At 43.8% G+C, this 25,953-nt stretch overlaps 1 protein-coding gene and 1 long non-coding RNA gene across 2 annotated transcripts in view; one reads left to right on the forward strand and one right to left on the reverse strand.

The window, feature by feature from the left end:
• The window catches only part of tnr (tenascin R (restrictin, janusin)), a 47,311-nt gene extending 33,013 nt beyond the window's left edge, over positions 1-14,298 (reverse strand). Inside the window, exons 1-13 of the mRNA XM_019871672.1 lie at positions 14,068-14,298; positions 13,358-13,571; positions 12,804-12,904; positions 12,537-12,699; positions 11,354-11,830; positions 8,319-8,438; positions 8,054-8,197; positions 7,153-7,268; positions 3,689-3,839; positions 1,801-1,979; positions 1,442-1,532; positions 1,046-1,128; positions 281-383 (exon numbers count right to left, since the gene is read on the reverse strand). Of these exons, the coding sequence (XP_019727231.1) occupies positions 281-383; positions 1,046-1,128; positions 1,442-1,532; positions 1,801-1,979; positions 3,689-3,839; positions 7,153-7,268; positions 8,054-8,197; positions 8,319-8,438; positions 11,354-11,830; positions 12,537-12,699; positions 12,804-12,904; positions 13,358-13,571; positions 14,068-14,277 (2,152 nt within the window). The 5' untranslated portion in view covers positions 14,278-14,298. The remainder of the gene's footprint in view (positions 1-280; positions 384-1,045; positions 1,129-1,441; positions 1,533-1,800; positions 1,980-3,688; positions 3,840-7,152; positions 7,269-8,053; positions 8,198-8,318; positions 8,439-11,353; positions 11,831-12,536; positions 12,700-12,803; positions 12,905-13,357; positions 13,572-14,067) is intronic.
• On the forward strand, positions 12,610-12,992 carry LOC109516878 (uncharacterized). The gene is made up of 2 exons (XR_002168442.1): positions 12,610-12,684; positions 12,845-12,992. It is a non-coding gene; the product is annotated as an uncharacterized LOC109516878 (long non-coding RNA).
• Positions 14,299-25,953: the final 11,655 nt, after the last annotated feature.

Raw genomic sequence — 25,953 nt, forward strand, 5'->3', positions numbered from 1 at the left:
AAAGAGAGAAAGTAATTCTTCTTAAAAAGCTATTCAAGCATTGATTGCACAAAATAACAAACTTCCCAATTTTCTTGATTCCAATACGCCCCCAGGCCAACAAGCCCCTGGACAAATACAATCAGTTGTGAGCAGCCACGCGGCGGACGCCACCCTGGCATGTAAAATACTTCCCTCGACACAGCAGGTGAGCCGGGATAACGTGGAAAAAAAACAAATACAGCAAAATCGTTGCGCAAAGGACCCAAGGGTTTGTTGATGCCAATTTCTCCCCACTTACCGGTGAGAGTGGTCTTCGTGGTTGCGCCCTCATTTCTTGGTACGATGACTTTTTCATATTGATCACCTGCCAGTGTGCTGTACACCACCTGGTAGGCTTCCACCTCCACATGCAAATAATTAAGTAGATTACAATTATTGATTACCCTCGGTTTATTTTCATCTTAAAATGGAAGACTCCAGGCTTCCACCCCCACATGCAAATAATTAAGTAGATTACAATTATTGATTACCCTCGGTTTATTTTCATCTTAAAATGGAAGACTCCGATCAAGAAAGTAAAACACACATACACACACACACACACACAAAGTGATTACATAGTATGATAGCATGCACAGTGGAACATTTTCAAGGGGGCGTTCAGCATGCACACCCTCTTATAAGGATTCAGCAGACACCTACAACACAATTCCCTTCAGCTGTTTGGGAGATTTTGTTATGGTCCAGTGAAAGTAAGATTGAACTTTTTGACCTTATTCCCAAAAATTATGTTTGCGGAAAATACAAGATTGCTCTTCACTATTGGTCACATGAATAGTGGAAAAAGTTTCCAAACAATTTAACTTGAGCTTAAATTTTACATGACCAAAAGCCTAGCATTTGAGCTTTTGTTTACAATTTTTTTTAATATCCACAGTAACTATAGTGGTAATGGAGTATTTCTTACAACATGTGTCATTTGTAACTTCAAAGTGTCATATTTCGGGAACATCATAAACAAAGTCCTCCAACGACCGGCGGGCGGAGTGCTCAGGGAGCTTACCTGTGCCTCACTGTTGTCCCATTCCAACTCCAGGGTGGTGGAGGTCTTGGAGAGGAGGCGCAGGTTCTTGGGGGCGTCAATCTCTGAGAAGAACGATAAAGCTGACAATGTTGGGGACACTGAGACCGTTTCTCAGGGGGGGTTTGAACAAGCAGACATGAGCAGCGTAATCACCGTCACAAACGCATGCAGTTAGGCTACAATCATTGCTCGGTGCTTGCGTTAACCACTCGAGCACGGCCTAATATCAGGCGTGCAAACTTTATTGGACTCTGCCAAATGACCTTGAACAGCACGGTACATCAGGCCATATGTCGTCAACAGTTCTATTCCTCGGAGGCAGGCTCGGGATAGCGCGCGGCATGATTACCACATCTGCTTGCTGTCAGCCCTCACCGGTTGTAAATTCAATGGAAATGGATCCGCTGGTGTTCCCGTTCCTCACGCCGCTCACAGACACCTCGTAACGCGAACCGGGGCGGAGGACCTTCACAGCAAAGGAGGCGCGGTTGGTTATTTTGGAATCAGGAGCGGGTGAACATTTTGTAGTCAAGGGGCCACGTTTCGTTTTTAAAAATAGATAGCACGGCATTCGTAGATATGGTTAGAAAAAAAAAAAACTTTTAAAAATAGATAGCAGGGCATTCGTAGATATGGTTAAAAAAAAAAAAAAAAAACCTTGCCCATCACTATTTTCAATTTTCGTGATACCACATGGCTGTAGCGGATCAATGGAAAGCGTCCCACCCACTCACCTGCAGGGTGTACTGGCTGAGCGTGGGCTGGAGGCGGAAAGTCGTACGCGGGCCCGCTCCTCCCACGAGGCCGTAACGCAAGACAATCTGATCAATCTTGGCTTTTGGCGGGGTCCACTCGAGGAATGCCACCGTGTCCGACACATCGCGCACAAACAGCTGAGTGGGGCCGTCGATCACTGCAAACAACGGGGAATTCATTTTGCAACATTTTTGTGAATTAGCCACACTGTTAGAAACAAAGAGATTTCTCTCTTTACTCTCTGATGTCCACGTTTGAACTGTAGCCTTTAATTTCACTTCACTCGATACTTTAGAAAGCCAACGTCGACCGACAGTATGTTTGACGGTAATCCCTACTTATGTCGTATTCCAGTTTCTTGACAACGTAAATTTTAGCTTGTCATGCGCTGTGAGCAATCATCATTTGTTCAATGAAATATTTCATTTTGCATGTCGTCGCTTTTTGAATCACTTACTGCGATAAGAATTCCATTTTATGCAAATGTATTGCGCTGCACCCTTTATAAAGACCAACTTGACGTTTGGGAAATAGAGCAAATCTTTTCCAGGGTGTCCATTTGAGAGGAACATTCCGTGCTGCGATGGCATTTTTTTATTTTATTTTTTTTTTATTCTTGTGCGTGTTGACCCGCGGGGGGGAACTCAAGTGAATGGCATGTTTGCCACAATGTGCAAAAAGGGAAGCACGCACTCCTCAAAAGTATTTCCTTGAGCTTTCTGGGTGGGGTGGGGGGGGAGTAAGAGACTCAAGTTTGACACATTATAGTCCAACCTACTCCCTTGATGTAGTCACAATTTGGCCCTTGGGCCTCGTCCTAGAAAAAAAAAAAGAGCCTCAGGAAGACAACAGCCAAGAAGCATCTCCTTCTGCTTTTTCCCTCGGACACCTCATCATACTTTTCCCTCCATCTCCAAGGAGGAATCTATCTTTCTCATAAATAACCAAGTGCCTTGAAATTCGCCTGAACACTCTGAACGTGAACCAATCAGGTGTCTTCTCACGGGCTGCCATGAAATATTAATGAGCAAGCGGCATGAATTTTTAAATTGTACTTAATTACGGCTCATAACTTGAACAAAGTCTTGACGGGAAATTGATGGTGTTTGGACTGCGGAGATGAGAGTCTGAAATTTGATGAACAACTTTTGAATTGAATCTATTAGAGACGCGCTCGTGAAGCCAGCTGGGTGTGGAGTAAAGGTGATACATCACTGAGACAGAGGCGGCTCATCAGTATGCTCCTTTCTGTGTGTGTGTGTGTGTGTGTGTGTGTGTGTGTTTATTAATATGTCACGACCTATGCGTTGAATGTGATTTGCGACTTTTTGTTTGAAAAACTGTTTTACAGGCACCCTGTGGGGTCCACAGTCATCGTCGGTCTGTAAAAAGTAAGCAATGGGCCCATCCCAGCTGACTTGGGAGGCACGGACGAGACCCACTTGGAGTCACTGAAATCACCGTCCCATGTAAAACCTTGTTTTACAGGCACTCTGTGGGGTCCACAGTCATTGTCGGTCTGTAAAAAGTAAGCAAATCGGCCCATCCCAGCTGACTTCGGAGGCACGCACGAGACCCGCTTGGAGTCACTGAAATCACCGTCCCATGTAAAACCTGTAAAGTTCGAGACTGTTGGCTTTCGATAAACCGCCGGCGGGATATACAAAGCCACTGGGATTGCATTTTTCTGGTAGTATGTGTTTTAAATTGATCTATATGTCAGATTATTACAATACTGTCCACATAGTTTGGAGGTTGTTCCAATTATGTTCACAAAATATACAATTTTACATGAATCGAAGCAATCAATAGGGTTTAAAAAAAAATGCCGTAAAGCAGGCCGTCGACGCCGAATTCAGTACGTACGTGTCGTGACGGTGGCGGTAAAGGGCTGACTGCGACCCTGGTCTCTGAGGGCCACCAGGTTGACTGTGTACTCCTCGCCCGGTCTCAGGCCAGTTTGTAGAAAGGATGTGATGGTGCTGGGCAGCTGGGCAGTCATTCCACCATCATTGTCCTGAGGCGGGAGGGGAAAAAAGCCCGATAGGATGCACAATTGAATTGTTTGGCATTCAAAGGCAGCATGTGTTTGTGGTCTGATGCAAGTCTGTAGGATGCGCAGTGAATCCCCACATGTTCGCAGTTTGGCATTTGCAAATTCATTATCAGCAACATCTTTCGAGTATTATTCCACTCCAAGTAGAGGAAATGTTGTGAAAGACAGATGTCACACCTGCATCTCCTCACAAAAGCCCACAAGATGAAGGCTTGTGTCGCGGGACATAAAAAGTGCCATTACGGCTGCAATCAATTTAAATGAACCGCCATTGCCGGGATGGGCAGTGGCAACAACAACTGTGATGTTTCAATAAGAACACGTGCCCAGACTCGGACAGACAAGGCTGCATAAAACGAAATGATTACGCATAACAATGACAGTCCAATTTTCTGTTACCGTATTTTCCGCACTATAAGGCGCTCCCTCAATGAATGACCTATTTTCAAACTGTTTTCATATATAGAGTGCACAACATTATGAGGCGCATAGAATAGAAGCCACAATTAGTGCATAACACATCCACTAGATGGAGCTATGCTAAAGGGAATACAATACAATACAATACAGCTTTATTTATACAGAGCTTTCACAACCGCTGCAGCGGTAACAAAGCATTTTACAGTACATTTATACTACAATACTACGTCTAAGAACTCGGACTATTGATCCATGTAAACCGTATCAGATGAAAAGGCGCATAAAATTTAATATTTTTAAGTGTGTCTTATAGTGTGGAAAATACGGTACATTTTCCTCATTATTTCGTCCTGAATTTCCTCCTACAAGAACACTTGAGATAGCATGTTTGGTTCATCTATAAGAAGAGATGCATGCTGTTGTTCAAGATGGACTTGACGGCGCAATGTGCTTTCATCAGGGGCCACATTATAGTTACGGTTGTTCTTGGGGACCATTTACAAAGGTTCGAATATTGTCTCCATACTGAAATTATGGCTGCAATTTATTAGGATTGTTTTTATGATGGAAAACTAGATTTGGAGTTGAAGAAACATTTTGGCAACCGCTCAAAACCCGTTCAATCGAAGGGGTTCCAAAAATTCGGAATTTCAATGTTTCCCAATCGTTTGAAAACTTTAGACAACAAAATCTCTCAGAACACTTGATTATAAAAAGCCTCAGAACTTTTCCATCTTCTGCGTCAGCCTCCCCACGATGCATATGTATCGCAAGCTGTTGGGATGTACAGGCGACAAGATGCAGCAAAGTATCTGAGACTTGCTATTTTCTCTCCTCCGAGAGCGACGGGATGAGTCACAACGTGCAATTTGAGCAGCGGCGAAGCCACACGCATCATTTCACACAACTTCACGTTCCCAAAGACGTTACGTGATTCAAAGAAATCCTGATGCGTCGTGATCTTTGAACTGTTTTGAGAAGCGCTTCAAATTCTTCAGCAAAACATTGTGACGCTCAATTGCTGCGGTGTATTTTCTGGGTTGGGAGGTGCAGGTGGGGGGGGGGGGCGCTGCCAAGAAACTATTTTTTTCTCATGTTTGCCAAAACTTCACAACTCAAACAAATCTCGCAAATCGAATCAACATGTTATTTTAAGGAATGCCCGCAGATGATTTATGTCTGTGTTGGAAAAGACAAAGAGAAACATCGGCCATAATGAAGTACATATCTGCTGGAAAATGTCACCTCTGCTGTCGTGGCAGAATGTGAAGTTCACCCCTCCTCAATTGGCAACAAATGAGACAAGTGTTTGCATAAACAAAAGCCCTAATACACATTTCCATTAGGAGATTGTCAAAATTCACAATCCCCCTTCTCCCCCATTTCTGGATTAAATTCACAGGGGAGGGCAGGACTTCAAACTCCTAATGTGATTTCCCCCGGCGGCTGCGAAAGTACACGAAGACGGGTGGCGGGTGGGGAGGGAGGAGCGCTTGCAGGGAAAAGAGGAAAAAAAGCCAAGCAGGGTGAACGAGGATGGAGGTTACCTTTGGGGCGAGGCGGCCGTTTGGCGATCACAACGAGGAGGTGGGAAATGGAAGAGTTAAAAATGGGATGGAGGGATGAGTGGGGAGTTGGATGTTACTGGAATGAGAGAGAAAGAGGGCAAGTACCATGAACGACCGGATGTGGAAAAAGAAGACGGGTGCGCTAAAAGCAATACAATCAAATTAGGAGGGACTGTTTTTGTGGTTGTTGTATTTAATTTTACTTAGAGACGTTCAACATTTAAAAGGGCTTGAAAAAAATATATACCCCCCCCCCCACCAACAAAAAAAAGGGGGGGACCGTATCGTCACATTGAAAGCTTAGAAACCGGTCAAATCAAAGCACATCTTCCCCCATAGGAGACCTTAAAGGAGAAAACCAATTACTGGGAGAGGGCTGAGATTAAAGTGCCCAGAGTACCTGAGTTTGCCGCCAGATTTAGAAGGAGAAAGGTTTTTGATTACTGGCTTTGGACCCAGTCTGACTACGGTTGAACAAAGGGTTATGCTCTCAAAGGGGTTTACCGGATCATCCTTTTAATAGCCAATAAGCTTCACACAATCCGGCAGTCTCATTCAAAACAGACTTTGAATTGGGCAAAACCAATGCATTGCCATATTTTGCTGCCTAATACCGCATGGATTCAAAACTCATTTGAATGCCAATGCTTCCATTTGAACTTTTTTCCCCCCTAAATCTCATTGAAGTCTCCCCATGAAGGAAAAAAAAAACATGAAAAAAATAAAAGCATATTTGTTAAAATGGGTATTAGCGACCTGTCAGTAGTAGAAGAGGAAAACAATATTTCCGCTTCACAAATACATACATTGTTGCCTGTTTTGGATTGTGCGTTTCAAAAATAAAACCTCAAATAGATATTTAGGGCTCTATTTTTTTGCAGCTAGCGGCAAATGTGTCTTGTTTTTCGTGCAGGTGCAAGCCTCCTTTAGCGTGTTTGGAAATTCGGCAGACCGCACTGCGCCTGGCAATTTGGTGGCAGAAAGTAGACGAATGTTTCGACCGGGTAAAAGCAGGTCTAAGTTGTGGCGTAGGTTATGCAACGCGATTTCATCAAGGTGTAGGCAGGACAGATCCTGAGCTCCGCTGACGTGCGTGGTGGATGTCATCTGATTTCATTCATAACTCTGAGAACAGCTTGCATCTACGTCAATCAGGCTCACAGGGAGGGGCGTGGCTTTGGTCAGAGAGTTCCGGGTGAGGTTAGTGACGTGAGTCTACATGCAAAAATTTGCAAGCAGTTTTGACAAACTCCCTATTTAATAGACCGTTGGTCGTCGTACAGTACCTTCGGGATGAAGCTGATCTCCCAGCCATCGAAGGAATAGTAGGAAGGTTGCCACTGGACCTCGACTGACGTCTCGGTGATGGATTTGAAGACTAAACCATCTGGATTGGAGAGATCTGGTGTGGAAGTGAGAGACGGATTATTTTCCTTCCGTGACCCGCATTGGCACATAAATCACATGCATCGCATGCTGAAAGTGTCCAATGTTGAACTTTTCCCTCATGCATTTTATTTGTTTGTTCATTGCTCCGTTCCTTTGCCTCTCATTTCCAAATGACATTTCACTTATTAGACTGGGAAGCCTTTCAAAAAAAAATGCTTTTTTAATTACTCGTGGAGCAATTATTTTCTAGTCTCTGGTGTGCTTCAAGTCATTTACATTTTGTATATGAAGACCAAGTACTGAGCCACTTTATGAGGGATGGAAAGATCCAAGCCATCCTTTTTCGAGAGCGCTTGTCCACATGAGATCGTGGGTGAGCTGAGGTAAGAAACAAGTACATACTCCATTCTACAGTACATAAAAATCACAGGTCGCATCATAAATACATAAATAAATATCATATTTGATTGATTTGGAAATACTCAAATATGCTGAACATTTTATGCTTCCCATGACTTATTTATGGAGTGGATGTCTTCCTGTATTTGGAAGTGGATGCAAAACACCTTCAAAAGCTATGCCTGTGCGCGTGTGTGTGTGTGTGTGTGTGTGTGTGTGCGTGTGTGTGTGTGTGTGTCTACTGTATTTGCATGGGTGTGTTGGGGTGGGAGGAAATGGGAACCAGGTGGCACGGTGGAGCAGGTGACATTCTTACTCCGTCCATGCTCAGGAGCGTACCACATTAGTTTTCTTTATGCATTGAATCTGAAAATGAATAAAACATGGCGGCAGGCTTACAGGTTGCGACAGTAATGCTGGCAGGAACACTGATGCTGTTATTAATGACGGCAAACACATTGATGTTGTACTCCATTCCTGCATCCAGGTCTGAGATAGTGCAGGATGTGGTATTCCCCGGGAGCCGGATTTCTAGTTGGATACCTGAGAGATGGAAAAATAAACACGAGGTTGATCTTTTCCATTATTTAGAAGCTTATTGTCAACTGAATTCTGTGGAGGCGTCCAGTGCGTTTTTGACATTCAAGCCCATCATCAGACTCACCGCCCGGGCTGCTTGGTGTGTATGTCACGAGAAAATCCGTCAGGACCACAGAACCGTCCCACTCCAGTTCGATATCTCTATCTGTTACACCTCGGACTTTCAGGTTCATGGCAGGTGCCACTGTTGGCGGGGGAGAGAACAAGCTAATTCACCTGAGTATTGCAATGCTTGCGCATGCTACAACCACTTATTAATAATTGTTTTTCTGATATTAACAGCCAGTATTTGGACCGGAGCTTCGGGCCGTCGTGACCGTTTGAGAACGCCACGTGATCAGCCACGGGTTCATGCACATCAAAGAGAGAAAGCCGAAGAGGGAAAGAATAGAGAAAAAAAAATGGCTGATACACAGATTTGTGATGGGGGTAATGAAAAAATGGTAGTTATATTTAATTGGCATTTGCATTGTCAAGGGGTCCCTGGAAAACCAAATCTCCCTTGTAATGTGTAACGACATCCAAAACCAAATTGAGAACCCGTCTCTATCGTTCTATGCACTGCTGTCAACTTCTCAAATCTGCAGGTGTTGTGTAAGCTTTGTTTGTGCCAGCTTGTGAAAGGAAATGAACAGCCACAAGCAACCAAGTGTTAACGCGAAAGGCAGAGCACGGTCCTGCCAGGTTGAAGTGGCAATAGTCAAGTCAAGTCATGTGCTGAGAGCTGGTGTTGAATTGTAATGCGCCTGCATAAAAACAAGAGTGTTTACAGTTCAATTGCCCACCCCCCACCCCCAAAAAAAAGACGACAGTCAAGGAAGGGAAAGAAGCGAAAGGCACGGCGGAGAAGACCGAAACACATGACGCCGTTGGTCGGTGAAGTAAGGAGACAGACGGATGCACGCTCAGACGGGAGATAAGAGGGGAGGGAGGAGGTGGCAGTCTGAAATGGGGACATAAACTGAAGAGGAAAAAAAACAGCAGAGTTAGAAATGGCATCTCCTCATCATAATCTGCGCGTCCTGTGATATTGGACATTACAATCCTCCACGGGGAACCTTTGGATACTTTAGTGGCCTTTTCATCTACCCCTTGACAGATGGCCACGGGCTGTTTAGCATATTGGCCACTTTGTAGCAGTCAATCTGCATGAGAAGGGAGCGGGGGGGAAACTCTTGAGTCACTGACTTGGAGACGTTTGTATATATCATCCCTTAGATCACTGGTGTCAAAGTCAAGGCCCGGGGGCCAGATCTGGCCCGCCACATCATTTTATGTGGCCCGCGAAAGCAAATCAAGCATGTCAAGTTCCATGACGCTTGCTAAAGTCTCAAGGAAAAATTTCAAATGGTCATATGTAATCCACAATAATAGTCATTATTCTTGATTTCTGATTTTAAAACTAGTTATTCATCAATTTGTTGTGTCCTGTGTTTGTCATATGTAGAGGTGATTAAACGTTTACATGGTTTTGCAAAATTCATTTTGACTGATTGAAGAATAGTCAGCATATCATTAGGACTCACCTTCGGGGAACACTCGGAAAATGGTCCTCGTCGCTTAAGACATATTCCTTTGGGTAAAGTTTATACACGCATCATGTTTGCGCAATGACCCTTCGGGGGCATTTGACAGTTGTTTAGATTGACACATTCGGAGAGGTGTTGGAGGCAATAGGGTGTTCTGATATTCAGTATTCAGTAGTAGCTCAATTGGGTGTGTTTTATGTTTGCTCGTGTGACCGATTTATTTATTTTGGGGTGTAAAGTACGACAATACATTTTGAACTCCGGCTCATAATGTCAAGGTGTAATTTCAAGTGTCAGAAGTTAGCATTGGCGAGTCCACAATTGTTAGCGGGGTCTGATAAAAAGGTGGTATCGGTCCATCCCGTCGTCAACAAGCTTGTTCGACAAACACGGAATGACAAACGTGTTTCTCGACAAAAAGGTGCTCGACTGACGTGTCGGATATACAAAGAATCCTTTTCTGAAGCATTCTCATGTCCTACTGTGCGCCTGCGCTTAAAAAAAGTCAACTTCAATCTATCTGACAGTAATACGAGTGCTTACTGGAATGGCGGTGAAATACCTTTGCTGTCAAGATGAAATAGCACGACTCGGTTCAAGTTGATCGCTACGTTGTGGGTGGACGGACGCGTATGTAAAGATGCACATTCCTCTTATCTCACGCCTGAAGCATCCCATTTTAAGTCAACAGCCGTCATTATTCCCGAAAATGGGAGGGTGCTCGAGGCCACCGGAAATATATTCCGCTTTTTCTGCTCAACGCTTAAACCTGTCAACCTACGGGTCTGCGGTAATTGGACCGCTTTGTTTAGTATTCCGCGAAAAGCACCGTCAATTTCCCACATCTAATTGCCAAGTTATCAGCAATTCAGACCACCTGACTTGGATCAAATTAAGGGCGGCCAGGAGGGATCAACCAGAGAATAGCGCCTATCTGTCATCCGCTCCCATGTCTGGTCTCATCCATCACTCCGTTGACGGTCGCCTCCCAAATGGCAGAGGAGGATCTGATATTTGGCGCCGAGGTGCGCGGAACAAAGCGTGAGACTCCCAAGGCCGACTCAGCGGCGGCTAATGTGACGCCTCTCTCCGAGGATTAATGTGACATTTGACAAATGAATGCTTCTACACCTTCTGCTGTGCGGCTAGTCGGACACGCTGCCACCTGCATTCGAATGAGGCGGGCACCTAAAAAAAAAAAAAAAATGATGGTAGGTAGAGCTTGCTTTCTTTAATTACCGCTCCATAATCTCGAATGCATCACGGGGATGTGTGGGGGGCGCGGAGAGGCCGCCAAGTGTGGCATTTCATACTCCGCCAGGTGGTTGAAAGAATTTCTTCCGATGAAATCCGTTTCATTTATCTGCATACGTATCGCGCGCAGACAGCCTATCCACACCTGCTGACCCGCAGTTCAACTTTGAGTCAAACACCTCAAAAGTAGTTTCATCTCCAGGTTTCCCCGGAGAAATGTGCCTCGAATCATCAAACGCAATTTCAAAACATCATCATGCGCCAACATCAGCAAGTCATTGAGAATCTCAAGGATTAACCTGACAACTTCATTTACCGGAGTTGCAGTCATCTCCGGCAAAGCCGTCCTGGCACACGCAGAATCCGTCTTTGCAGATTCCTTTCTTGCTGCAGTTGTTGGCGCAGTACACCAGCGAGCAGTCTTCCCCCACGTAGCCGGGACGGCACCGGCACGTTCCGTTGACGCACAGTCCCTGGTCCGAGCAATCGTTCACGCATCTCCCGACCATGCAGTCCTCCCCGGTGAAGGAGTCCTCGCACACGCACTCGCCGTCGATGCACAAGCCGCGGCCCGAGCAGTCGGCCGGGCAGCGGGGCTCGGAGCAGTTTTCCCCGGCGAAGTCGCGGTCGCACACGCACTCCCCTTCGATGCACACGCCCTGGCCGGAGCAGTCGTCGGGGCAACGGGGCTCGGAGCAGTTTTTGCCGGTCCAGCCTTCGTCACATATGCAGCCGCACAGCTCCAGGCTGAAGCTGCCGTGGCCGTTGCATCCGGGGAAATAGTCGAAGCGGCCTGGAGAAACATTTATGCGTGAAGACATGTTACAATGCTTGAAAAATAAGTTGGGTCAGAGTACAGAGTTAACAGATGTCCAACTGATTTGGACCATTTATACGAAAACTTCAATGAAGGCTGTGAGGAACCTGTTTTCTGTAACATTTCATTTTCGTTATAAAAAATAAAAAATAAAAAAAAGATGTTTTTTGTGCTCAGGCCAAAGCCATGTCTAATATTTTGAAAAATAGTTTTGGCGCCATCTTGTGGCATATTGAAGACAGTGGAAGTTTAGTTTTCGCAGTCATCCATTCCAAAAAGTAGGAATGTTTGAAACCACTTTTTTGCAGATCGATACCCCTCGCTTAAGGGTTACAACTATTGCAACGCCAAGGCTAATTGTGTTAGCACGTCTGTGCCGTTTTTTTTGCATTGTGTGTTAAGATGGACTTTCGTAAGTGAATGCGCTTTGGTTGAATACGTAACGGGTCATTCTACGTGTTTTATGTTGAAGCAAGCGCCGCTGCATATCGTGAAGCGAGCTGCTCCCATGCTCACGACTAAAAATTTTGCTTGCAATTCATGACACAAAAAGAATGATAATGATGAAAAAAAAAATTACATCGGCTGAGTGACTTGTACCATTGCAGTATCACAGGAAGCACCGATGCACAAGAACAAACAACCACAATGGCGGAGGACGTGTTTTTCCTGACTCCCTCACCAATGGCGGGGTTCTCCCGACAGCAACCGGATCCACAGTGAGCTCGGAGCATGGAGAGCTCCCTCTCCAGCATCTCCACCCTGGTGGCGAGCTGCTGGATCGTGACAGTTGCCGGGCATCCGCATGCCGCTTTCGGGATGTTGATACGGTGAGTGAACGTCACCTGAAAAAGGACACGCAAATGTTTTTTTTTTTCTCCCCTTAAAATTCAATGTTCTTGTTTAATTTGCAGTCATTTTTGGACAATGATGTAGAAGAAGCAGATACCTGGCTGTCTGCATCCAATGTCTGTTCGGTGTACTCTGTAGGTCCAACTGGGTCCAGTGGTCCCTCCATAGAAGCTCTGGACCCAAGCTCAGCACGCGGGCCTTGGAAAAAGAATTTTTTTTTTTCCCTCGATAATCTACACCAGTGGGCCCGCATAATTGGATGAAATTGCCGTATCATTCATCAACTATATGAGTATCATACATAATAATCAAATGACTCCTTCGGTTCGGTCCAAATAAAGGTTCTAAAATGCCGGATCATTGCACGTCAAAATGACATTCCAGCATGAATGAAATTGTTCTTAAATAAAAGGCGTATTGTTACAGGAATGATGTCCTGAAACTTTGTGGCGCTTAAACCACAAATTTAACCGAGAATGAAACATTCTTGCAAAGCGAACCTTTGACCCTTTGTGTTGGTCGACAAATAACCAGCTGCCCGGTTGGTGAACATACAATTCAAAAACAAGCCCTTGAACTTGAATGCCCTCGCATCTGTGTGTAAACAAAAGCCAATCGCCGCCGCCAGAAAAATGAACAAGAAAACCTCACCATCCTCTGGTGGTGCAGAGGTGTCAAGGTCGACGGAGCAAAGAGATTCCACGGGTACGTTGATGTTGTACACGTGATTGAAGACTAAAGGTTGCTGCTGCATCGTCTGGTTGGTGGAGGAAGCTGAAGGCGCTTCCCCGTCTGGGATCTGTCTCCTCACTCGAGTGGTCCGAACCAGCTTGGTGTCTGCGGAGGGAGCAGCGTAAGTAGCACCCTATTCAGGAAAATAAAAAAAAGAAAGCACTTTTTGTCAGATTTGTTAAAACAGTTACAATTCAACAATTAAAAAAAAAAAAATCTGTCTTTTGGCCTCATCTTGTTCTTTTGTGCCCTGCAAATGAGTGATTGGATGTTTTTCCTTGGGCACGGTGGTTTCTTATCTTTCAAATTTTATGAGGCTAGCGATGGATTTTTTTTTTTTTTCATAATGGCTGGGTTAACAAAAAACTTCCCTTTCAAATGTAATGTAATTAAAAAAAAGATGATAGATAGATAGATAGATAGATCGCTTGCTAGCTAGCTAGCTAGATAGATCGCTAGCTAGATAGATAGATATACACACACGTGTGTATATATATATATATACAGTATATATAATGACATGAGAATACAGTAGACAGATATTTTTGAGATAAGACCTGTTAAGTGTCCTTGAGTGTTTTTGAAAGGCGCTTATAAATAAAATGTATTATTATTATCATTATTCTTACCTGCAGAGCCAAAAAGAGAGCAAAAACCAGGATCCAGCCTGGGGTCGGCGCAGAGGCCGCGTGGCGCTTCAGGGCAAGTGGCATGCTGGGAACAAACCTCTCTCCTCCGCTCACACCTGCGGCGGAAGGAATGGAATACATGGCGAATCGGAACGGTGGAAATGGACCCAAAGAAAGAAATAGAGCAGTGGAATAACAACAAAAGCGCATTCAAAAGGTTGGGGGGGAGACCAAGTCTCCTCCTTTACGTGAGTTTACCGTATTTCAATCATTGTGAATGACTTCAGAGTTAAACCGGTATTGAAAGACGGCTTGTTCCTGTTCGACGTCCATTGCTCAATGGCACTATGGCGTCAATAGACTTGCTGCAATTGTGTTCGCGTGTGTGTCTGCGTGTAAAGGGACTCCCAGCGTCAGATTCAGTCAATGGAAAATAAATACCTTTGATCAGATGTGGAGTGATTGCCTTTCGACAGGAGGGGGCGGGAGAAAGAATCAAGTTTTGAGGATTGAAAGCGCTAGCTCAGAAACACCGAACGCATTTCTCAACGCAATCACAGACATTTGATCTCTCCGCGAGTGGGGGACGCAAAAGTGTTGCTCGGGGAGGGAGCTGATAGAAGGATTTCAGGAGAGACGTGGTTTGGAGCGATGCCGCTGTAATCCTCTGTCCGCGGAGTCGGCGAGTGAGAGAGCAGAAGCGGAGAACATGCCGGAATAAAAGATACGCACGGTCCTCCTTGCAGAATGAGTGGATTGGAGTCCGTGCACATGAGACAATGTGCGGTGTTCAGGCAAGACTAGTTTTATTATGACTGTTTTTAACTTTCAGCCGATTCCAATTTTCTCTTTACGGACACGTATTGGATTGTCATGACCATTACGGCGACAGGAAGTGAAAATAGAACATGGACTCGGTCTTCCTTTGCAGTTGGAGTGGGATAGTTGCATCAATTTGAGCAAAGTGAGGGGTCTCTTGAGCAGCGGTGAAAGGCAAATCGACTCGAGGCGCCGTCGAACGAGTGGCAAAAATCTTCGTTTTTAGTTCCTGGTAGGCTGCCATGTCAGCACTTCCAAATTTGGTCATGCGTTGCCAAGTGACACCTTCAAATTAAACATGTGGAGTGTGATTAAGGGTTATTAGAGTCGTGCCTCGAGACACGAAAAACGCAACTCACGAATTTGAGGTAGAAGACACCATTCAGATGATGTTTGGTTTTCACTTGCGAGGAAAATGGTATTCGAACATAGCGGCGGAGCAACATTTAGACATACATATTCTTTATCCTCTGCGAAGAACAATTTACAATTGTTTTGATGTAAAATGTAAGGAATGCAATTGAGGAAACAAAGTGTGCAGCTTTATGTTAAGAGAGCTTCAGCAGCTTGATGTTCATGCTGACAAAAGAGACGAATACGTCAGAAATAGAGTTTTGCCTCGAGGCACAGTCCAAGCCTTTGGTAACTAGAAATAGAACAATATATTAGCGCGGTTTTATACTCTACGGTTTCACACTTCCATAGCCATGCGTTCAATGTCACAAGATTGGGTTGAGTCCAAAGGTCAAAGTGCAAAGCCTGATGCCCCAGAAGCGTCTTCAATCTGCGCGTGAGATCCACAGAGGCTCAATTAAGGATGGATTCCCTCACTCAAAGGCAAGAGGTTTCTACATCCTCCAGACTTGATTTATCCTCGAGGAGATCCACGCACTGAGTCGAACGCATGCAAGTCGACACAAATCTCTGAGTGCCGCTGCTCGAAATGCGCGCACATCACCGTAAGCAGTGTCATGCATCAAGTGTTTTTTTTTCTCTCTTGTCATTGTAATCATCATCCTGCCCGCCTTGATGCTAATTAGAAATGTCAGCATGCAGCCTCTCGATTGCACGCGTGCAGCTAAATCGTGTAGGCCCGAAACATGAACCCCCGCGTGTGGAAATGAAACGTGGGATCGGATGGCTCTGAAGAGTCGGCGGCCGACTGATTTTGAGCAACTTTGGAAAGTCATTTGGGAAAAAAAAAAAAAACCTGAAATCAATACGTGCGTAATACAACCACTGAATTACCCCGAGTCCAAAAGTAAATGATCAAAGCCGCATTCAAGACAGTGCGCGGCAATTTGCAGTTTTCACCAAATTAGATTCGTTCACTCCGAGATCAGTTTGAAATGACTCAAGTCAAAAGGAGGACATTTATGATGCATTTTGCCTCCTTGTAATCCATCTGTCACGGTAATCTCTTGTCGCTTCTCCAGCTGCCAGACCCTGAGGGACGCCGTTTGTCGGAGCAATCAGCGGATGAGAAGACATCAAGTACTCTTTCTCGACTCGAAGCTCGTCTCGGCCAGAAAACACCCACGTGCTGATCTGAACTGGCCCAGTGATGTCACAAAGGAGGAGCCAAGAGCAGGCCAAGTGGTCAAATTGACCATTCTGTTAAATTTCCTCTTCTCAAATCATCCCCCCCCCCCCGCCCCCGTTTCGCTCTTTCATTTGCCACTTTCATTTTTCATTATCTGCGGGCGTCATACTCATCAGCCGCCTTCATTCCTCTGATGGCTTTTCATTTTTCTCTTACTGAGAGGATTTTCGTTATCCGTTGAAAGTCTTTTTTTTTTTTTTTCCCGCTCACTTTGATACTCGGGGTTCAAAGAAGAGAAAGAGTGACATTTTCCCCATTTGTTTTATTCATTGTTTTTTGCGGCGTTTCTGACAGCGGCCCTGTTATGCCTCCCTCGCCGACCCCACGCACGCCGAGCCGTAACCTCCATTTGGCTTCACATTAACCTTGCGGGGTTAATGTCCTGCCACCCCAAACACGAAGACCAAACAGAGACCAGGTCTTATTGCGTAGGTGATTACTCACAGTCTCCATCCCTGGCCTCTCTCAGTTTAGCCCCCGCTTGCCTTTCTCTCTGGCAACATCGGCGTGCCTTTCCCATTATTACCATCACTTTGAGCAAATTGCTTTGTCTTTCGAAGGCCAGCGGGCTCCGTTCATCATGTGCGACTGCGACCAGCTAAGTCTTTTCTCAAGACGATTTCAAGGGGGCAAAGATCGCAACCAAGAAAGAGGGTTTCAGTTGAAAAGCAAATAATACGACCAATCGGTGACGTGCCGGGAAAGGAAGCTGTAAAAGGTTCGAGGCAACTACTGTAACACCGCGTGCTCGTCTGATACTGCAATTGAGCAGATAGCTCGAATGCACACTTTTTTTTTTTTTTTTTTTTTTTGATATCGAAGCAAAGAGAGCCGTGTGCATGCAGCTCTGCAATGTGCCAAAACCTGTTAATTCCCTGGCACTATCCAGAGGACAGATTTTTTTAAAAAGGACTCAATAACATTTTGAAATAGTTCATTTCACCGTAGCACCTTCTATTAAAAAAAAAAAAAAAAAAAAAAAAAGGCACGAGACTAAAGAGTAGGATGTTCTTCTCGACGACCCATATGGCTTGTGCACAATTGCTACAGATTGGGGTCGTTTAATTTGCTGTCGTCATTCGGACACATTTAGCTCTCCGACACTTCGACGGCTGAATGCTCGCCTGGCACAAGGATGTTGCCATAGCGTCCGCTGTCTCACGACGAGAAAACATTATCATCATTCAGGGCTAAAAGTGTTTCATAGTTTTCTTTGCTGACTACTGAGCTTATTTTCACCACATTCCGAATGACGTTGCCTATCCTTTATTTGTTTTACAGATCTCGAAGTAGGGGCACAAAAAGCAAAAACAAACAAAAAAAAAAAGGGGGTTATTCAATGAAAAGATTTGAGTTGAAGATTCGAGGGACAAGATATGAAATCAAGAATTAAAAACATGCCGAGTGTCGCCATGTGGAGCAGTTGGATCTGTGTGAGAAGACAGAAGGTGGCGTTATAAAGGAGACGACAAGAAAAGGGCAAAGGGGCCGTGCAAGTCCTCTAAGTTCAAGCAGTTACAAGTTGGAGAGAATCGATTGGGTGTTTTTTTTTTTCTTGAACTGTCTGGGGCAGATGAATACCGACTGACCTTCTATTTTTTTTTTTTTTTTTTTCACAATAGGTAGGCTACAGCCAGCTCCTTTTCCATTTTACAGCTTGACAGTGGGCCTTTGAAAATGGAAAAAGACATTAAAAAAATAAATTTAATGCTGCATATTTTTTTTAACATGTACAGTTATCAAAACAGTCGGACATCATTTAAAAATATAATTCATTTTAAATAAACGTAATTGCATTGGGCATGAAAGAATTAAAAAGTTTGGACTCCTTTTCATGGGGAAGTTGAATGAAAAATCAGAAGACTTCAGGATTCAATTTCTGAACACATTACAATGAATGTAAGGAGCGTTACATGTTAACATTATCGTGGCTGGGTTGTTTTTTTTTTTTTTTCATCAAATTTTTTTTCAATCACAGATCTTGAGGTCAGAAAAAAATATAGATTGAAAGTGAAATAACACTAAACCGCAAATTGTGGGATCCTGAATGGATCAAAATGCACAAAGGTTGAGTCCATCAATGCTAGTTGACGTGCAACAAGTGTATACTGCAGGTTTCCTGATGACATCTTTTTAAATTCAAATATCGAAACGTTGCATTGCTTTGGGTGCTTGAGTGGCTTAAAGGCTTTTTGCACCTCGATTGAAATCTTGCTTCCCCCACTTTTTTTTTTTAATGCACCGCCACGACCTCCAACAAAAAAAGCCAACATAAAAGGTACTTCAAATAACGCTACCCGCCGACTCATGTGCCCGCCGTCGTGTGTTGCCCTCGTCCCTCGCTTTCAGACGAGCCATTTCTCTCGCCGCCCCTTTTATGTTCCTGTTTCAAAGCCGGCTGTATCTTCGCGGAACACAAATGACAACGCGTTGCCCCCGAAGCTTTCATGAAAGTAAAAACACGTGCGGATGAAGCATCCTCTCCCACCTGTGCTATCACTCCACCGCGGTTTAAAGGTGGGCACGATGGCGCGCGCGGCAACAATCCGAAAACCATAAGCTGTGTGGCGACGATAAAGCCAACCACCGCAGATGAAACGGCACATTTGCTATTGTGTTGCTTGCAAAGCACCTTCTCGAAGGACTGGCTTTTGATGACCGCCATTATTATTCGGATTACCAGCTTAGACTCTTGCGGCCTGAGTTTCAGTGAAAGCCCCCCCGCGTTCATTCCAGACCCGCCCGCTATTGGTGAAAAATATTTGGACAAACCTTAATGAGACTTGTGCGGTTATTGGTGTGTGACTGTATTTCGAAAAGTGAAGTCGAGCCGCCGCAATTACTTGCGGTTTGCGGCATGCCGAGACCCGTGTCATCAAGAGCTCGTCATACCCTTAAATGGCATCAAATACAAAAACAATGGTTACCAATAAACTGGAAGACAGTCAATACAACACGGACGAAAAAAAAATTCCATTACGGTTGTTAGAGCTGGAATGGATCACTCCACCACTGCCACCTGCTGGAGACGAACGGAACAGAATCATGACAGTCAGACAGACTGCAATTCTGTACCCGTCTGTTCACCATTCAGGAGTAATTTTCTCCACAAAATTCCGTTTTTCAACTGAATGTCTTTGGATGGATGAAGTGAACCTGTTCAAGCGTAAACATCATGAAAAGTAAAAGTCGTCGCCTACTGTTCTGCGTGACAACACAAAGGGTGACAAGACTTTCAAATGTAAAACTGTCATATAAATATTTGGCCTGACTGATTTGATCGTCGGCTTCATTTGTTTGCATGCGTAAACAGCTTTCACAGCCCAGACAGATGACAGGATTTTTATCGCGCCTTCACAACAAGTATGCTGACATCCCGCTGTGCTTTACGAGTTTGCAAGTCAAATTTACCGTTCAGTTGCTACTAACCATGAACGACTCCCGCATACGGTTTTTAAGCATGTTGCATGTGTATCAAACCTTACTAAGACACTTGGGAGCGGTTTTAAAATTGTCCAAAAAAAAAGATCCATGGATGAAAACAAGCTAGAAGCCAGTCATATGTCGGCCTAAAGGGACCGGAAGGCTGTAGAGCCCAGATTGAAATGTGTTATCTCGGTGGCGAGGCATGCTTGCGATGCTATCACGTTCAGCAGAAGGTTAGAGAGGAGGAGACAGATAAAAGACGTCCAGTTCATCAGCAAGGATGTTGTCACGATGACATACGGCTGCGACTATTTCAGCAAGGCAGATCCGTAGTGAGCGAACACACACACACAAGTGCAATATCTTAAATGGGCATTGTGGAAATCGCTTCAATCGAACGTTTGGGTTTTAAAAGGAAGCCTCAAGGTGCAGACTGGTTTGTTCTTACGTGATAGCACAGTTATTTCTTTCGTTTTGTCATTAAGGTCACAGGCGAGCTGGTGTCTGTCCGAGTAAACTTCAGGCAAGAAGAGAGCTTTGTGAAAATCAACGTAGCATTTTTTTTGTTGTATATTTGAATAATAAAAGGAGTCTGACAATGATGAAAAAGATCAGAGAAAAGATGATGTCACAGCAAAGTTAAATGAAAAGCAACATGGCTTTTGCTGTTTCAGGCATGCCAGGCAACAGGGCCAAAAATGAATCAGACAATTGCAAAAGTAACAGCCAAAACTGTCAGCAAGATAAGATTTGTTTTCTCCTTACTGGGGGAAAAAAAAAACAAAAACTTTTTGTCATGGTTCTGTTTTGGTTCAGATGAGATTTGGTTTTGTTTCTTAGTTTACGGTTTATGGTTCTGTTCCGTTTGTGACCAACAAGTGGATGCCACTTGTTGGTCACAAACGGAACTTCTCCTCCAGTGTTGCACCTGTGGGTCAACATGTCATTCACTCTTTTTTTTTTTGTTAAAAGGACTGCCATGCCCACCGCTCGGAGTCGGATCGTAGTGTTACTGTCATGATTTTCTTTTTTTTTTTTTTTTTTTTGTCTCTGTTGCTGTCACGTTGTTTTGTTTGTCATAGTGGTGTGGTTGTATATAGCTAGCTAGCTAGAAGGCTAGCTAGCTAGTTAGCTAGCTAGCTATATAGATAGACTTATCCATCAGGGATGGATGGATGGATGAATAAGGTGAACGCATAAAAGGCAAACTCGTCTAAAAACTTATGGTTGCCCTTGAAGGACTTTTCCATAAAAATATTGATTGAAAACTGTGCCAAAAAATGTGCTTGAATTTCTGGTTCGTTTTATGGAGTGTCTGGAAAGGAAGAGTCTTCCTCCTTGCTGCATTGTCTCATGGTGCCTGTGCCATAATCAAGAGTGACACAGGCGCGCGCACTCTATAATCCTCCATGATTAGAAACCAGACATCAACGGCTTCCGCTGCTGTCACTCTTCGCTCAGGCAGTTCAAGGTGGGAATGTTGCTCTCCTCTGCACAAAGCGCTCAAACGCAGCAAGGGGGCCATTGTTGTTCTGACGCTAAGCTGGCAGCGGAGGGTGTTGCAGAAAGGAATTGTGTCCATGGAAAATGGAATACAAGTGTACAGTGCACAATGGAGGCTGATGTGGTCATGTTACATGTCAAGTCTCTCGAGACGCCGGTGGGCTGCTATGCAATCGTTAATTCCAAATTGGGGTTATTTGGGTCCCATGCTACACATTGTTTGTGCTTGTGCTGTATGGCCGATTTTTTTTTTGAATCTGTGTGTTGCGGAAATCTGCGATTAATAGCGATTGTTTGATTTAACATCAGCACAGTTTTGGAGTAGAAGATACAGATTAAAATTAGAATCAGAAGCATCTTTATTGGCCAAGTATGTCGACACACAAGGAGTGCAGTGACAGACGTCGTGACTTAAAGCACGTTGAGCGATGCGGCCAAACAAGACTGTACTACAAGTACCAGTAGTTTTCATGGGTTTAAAAATAGGTTTGAAAAAGTGTCATGGAGTGCGTGATGGTACTGGAGTGATTAACTGATGTTTAGACCCAAATCTAGAAAGATTGTGTACAGCACATGCATGATTCCTAATCCTTCCCAACATTCAACAGAATGATGAGTAATTACACATGTCATTACACAGTAATTACACAAGTCTATTGACTCTTTATTTATGTATTACTGGCACTCTTTAGGTGATTTAATGGGAGAGAGAGAGAGAGAGAGAGAGAGAGAGTATGTTTACTAAGTCATAGTGAGGTGACAATTGATTCTGTCCCAATTAAAAAGTCACGGATGGTGATGAATGCCCATGAGGAAATTAGCCCAAGATGAGCACTAATTGTCTGATTAGATGTGCTTTGGCTTGATAAATGCACACGCCGGCACACATAAAGCACACATTAAATGCTTTCGACCATTAAATTGCACATTACAGATATTGTCAAACGGAAGTGTGTGTGTGTGTGTGTGTGTGTGTGTGTGTGTGTGTGTGTGTGTGTGTGTGTGTGTGTGATTGCATGTCTACCTTTAGTCCAATTATTTTGTCGAAATGTTGTTGCCAGTCTTTTTCTGTGCACTTGTCTAGGACAGGAGAAAGATAGATTTCAGGAGGCTTAATCACTTGTGTGTGTAGCCGCAGCGGGAGATTGTTTAACGGTATCGTGTACCATCTCGATTTCACGGGGGGATAAAATGGCAAATTGACTTCCTAAACTGTGATAGAACAGCTGGGATATTTTACATTATAAAAAAAAATAGCCCAGCATCTCCAGATGCAAGACACTGTGCTGGAGATTCAACTTTTCTCTCAGCTCATTAGTACAGCAGTAACAATTGTTCTTCACAGAAGATGAAGAATATATGCCTGAGTACTGCTGTATTATCTGTCAACACGTGTTGGTGTACCGTTTGTTTTCAAATAGCCGTTGCTCAACGGGTAACACCACCACCACGCAGATGCTAAATGTTAGCCCATGTGCCCTCGGTGTTTCTCATTGATTGTTAGCATTAACGCTTCCATTTTTGCCAACACAATCCTTGGGATATTTAAAACAAATGGCAGACATTCATAAGACACTTGCAAACGGTTTTCAATTATGAAAAAAATGCATGTCTCCTTGAGCATAGTAGATGGATAGTAGTCTATTTTTGCATGACTTTTGCAATGTGTCGACAATTGTGTGCAATATGTTAACAGTTGGGATGTCTCAATCACATTTTTTTTTCCACCCAAATCCGAGTCACCTGATTTTGCGATTCAGTGGTAACGCACGCACACACGCGCGCTCCTAAGTTAAAAGTTTGCGCTTTCCTTTACTGAGAGAAAAGGAAAAGTATCCACTCTAGTTTACTTTTGTCGTCAGCTCTGCTGTCGAGGATTTTTTTTTCTGTTATTGTTTGCATCCCAAGCACAATACACAAGGCCGTGCCCCGTTTGCTCTTGAGGGAGCATCTCACCCTCTTGAGAGCTAAAATGACATGCCTTGCTGGCTGGAACGCTTTCAGCGCAGAGGAATTGCACGTTCAACGGGAACGGAGTTATTTACAAATGGCATTCTTCCAGTCACAGAGAGACGCTGGAGTCAATAGAGAGACAACAAGGAAATGACAACGAGTAAATGCTTTTCATCCGTTTGCTCTTCTTAGTATGGAAATCCCGCATGTGCTACTCATGTGTGCTGAAGAATACATGCGGTTTTGCACCGAGAGATGATTTTCATACAAATGAATGCACGCTGGCTTTGTCTATAACATGAAATTACAGATGATCCTTGTGTCTGTTGCTCAACTTTCGACTTCGTCCCTCTTTAGTCCAGCGGTTGACAAAGCGAGTTACCGTAATTTCCGGACTATAGAGCGCACCCGCTACATTTCTAAAGGAAAAAACATTTTGTAGACACATAAGCCGCACCTGTCTATAAGCCGCAGGCGCCCGCATAGTAACATGACATATTTACAAAGAAAGACGGTACACAGGCGGACGATAGAAAAATCTTTATATAGGCCGCTTTATTAAATAAGACGCAGAGTTGAAAGCGTGTGACAAAAGTCGCGGCTTATAGTCCAGAAATTGCGGCACTTTCATATGTTTGGCATGTTTTTTTTTTGTTTTTTTTTTTTACAACCGGATGCCATTCCTGGCTATGATCTCAAAATGACCTTGCCTTTAAATGAAGTATTCAAATCAACTCAGTCCATTCCTGCGTTCAGGTTAACGCTTGAACCCTTTCATGCATCCTGTGACCTGATAACATGAGAAGCCGTCCACCGTCCCCGAAACGGTGAAGGTTGTTTTTTCTGTTGTTGTTGTTTTTTTTAATGTCATGCATCAAAATGTTGCATTGTGTCCCAAAAAGAAGGCAAAAACAATGCGTCTTAAAAGTCTTCACTTGGTAACCTCAAAACACATTTCTCTGTCCCAGAGCCAGGCGACACAGTACATATATCACACTGACTTATCGAATTGGAGGAGTATGAAATATCTGGGATGATAGATTGGTGGTATTTAGTCGGGTTGGCATATAGCCACTGGTGAATTGTGAATTCGGGGTGTGTAAGTGGATTGTGGGGATGGGGGGGATAGAAATTATTTTTCCACATCGATCAACAATAAAACATGGTCCTGACTTTGGCTTTAATTGTCAAGGAACGATCGCATCATACTTGTGTGTTATTTGTTTTTAATTTAGAAGAAGAAAATTTGTGACTCATCCCATAAATGACGCAGGTCAAACAGAGGCAATATTTACCTACACGCCTTTCAAATGTCACCATTGACTTTCAAAATGTGGCAATAAAAATAATGAAGCTACTACGCGCCGTCATCGGCATGAGAATCTAGTGAGATGTTTGTTGACTCTACAGAGCGGCAAATGAGACCGGAAATCCATTCGCCTATGTTAACTCCTGACTAAATGAAGGAAGAAGGAGACAAGCAAGACTTCGAAGGGTATTTAGGCCCCTTGTGGATTTGATCCCAGGAGGTTTGTGTGCCTTTTTGTTGAATCAATTGTCTTCTTAACTTTTGTCTTTCATTTGTTTTGTCATACCATTTGTATTTATAAGTCTCATGTCCGTGTTTGTGACCAGTTCTCATGGCTTTATTACAGCTGCAGCAGTTGTGAAGGTTCTATTTCAATAAAGCTGTATTGTATTGTGTTCCCTTTAGCGTAGCTCCATTTAGTGGATGCATAGCGCAACTGCAGCGATTTTTGTAGCTTCTATTCTATGCGCCTTATATTTGAAAACAGTTATGAAATAGGTGATTCATTGAAGGTGTGCCTTACAATCCGAAGCACCTTATAGTGCAGAAAATACGGTACAGTGGTACCTGACTACCCATTCACTGATGAGATTTTATGCAAAGGCTGGCGACCAGTACGGGGGTATCAGGCCTCTGGCTCCATGTAAGCTGGGATAGGCTCCAGGGACCCTACTGGGAAAATAAATGGCTTGCACCAAAATGTTTTGGCAGAAAGTATCGGGATTATCCAAATGTTTGCTAAAATGATGTGTTAAAGCTTGGCATTTACTGGTTGACAACTTCAGCAGCTATTGACTTTACTGTCTCCCGCCTATTTATGATTTGCTGCAGTGTGAGAGTTGGAGAGAAGTTGGGAAAGACTGCTCACTTGATATTTTCGAGGTAATACATATTTCAGCATTTCAATTACGAGCGGAACACTCTGTTGTAATAAAATGCCATTGGAGGTGCAGTCGGTTAAATTGCTCCTGAAATGATGAAATTCAATCGTGCCAAAGATGACATTTGATTGCTCACAAATTCATCCACCGAATAATTGCTGACTTTGACTCCAGAACAAAGAGATGAAGTTTGTTTGCAGTCCAAATTCCAACATGATCCTAAAGGCAACAAAGCCAACAGCTGCGGAACTGTCTCATATTATTAATCATGATAAAAACGGGATTAAATGCATTGAGTTGAATTCAACATTTGAATTTATTCTACAATATGGACATTTGTTTTGCAGTGCGGGGTGGTTTGTTTTTAGGAACTTTACAATTGCATTCTCCAA

The sequence above is a fragment of the Hippocampus comes genome, unplaced genomic scaffold (assembly GCF_001891065.2).
Source record: "Hippocampus comes isolate QL1 unplaced genomic scaffold, H_comes_QL1_v1.1 scaffold217, whole genome shotgun sequence".
Lineage (NCBI taxonomy): Eukaryota > Metazoa > Chordata > Actinopteri > Syngnathiformes > Syngnathidae > Hippocampus > Hippocampus comes.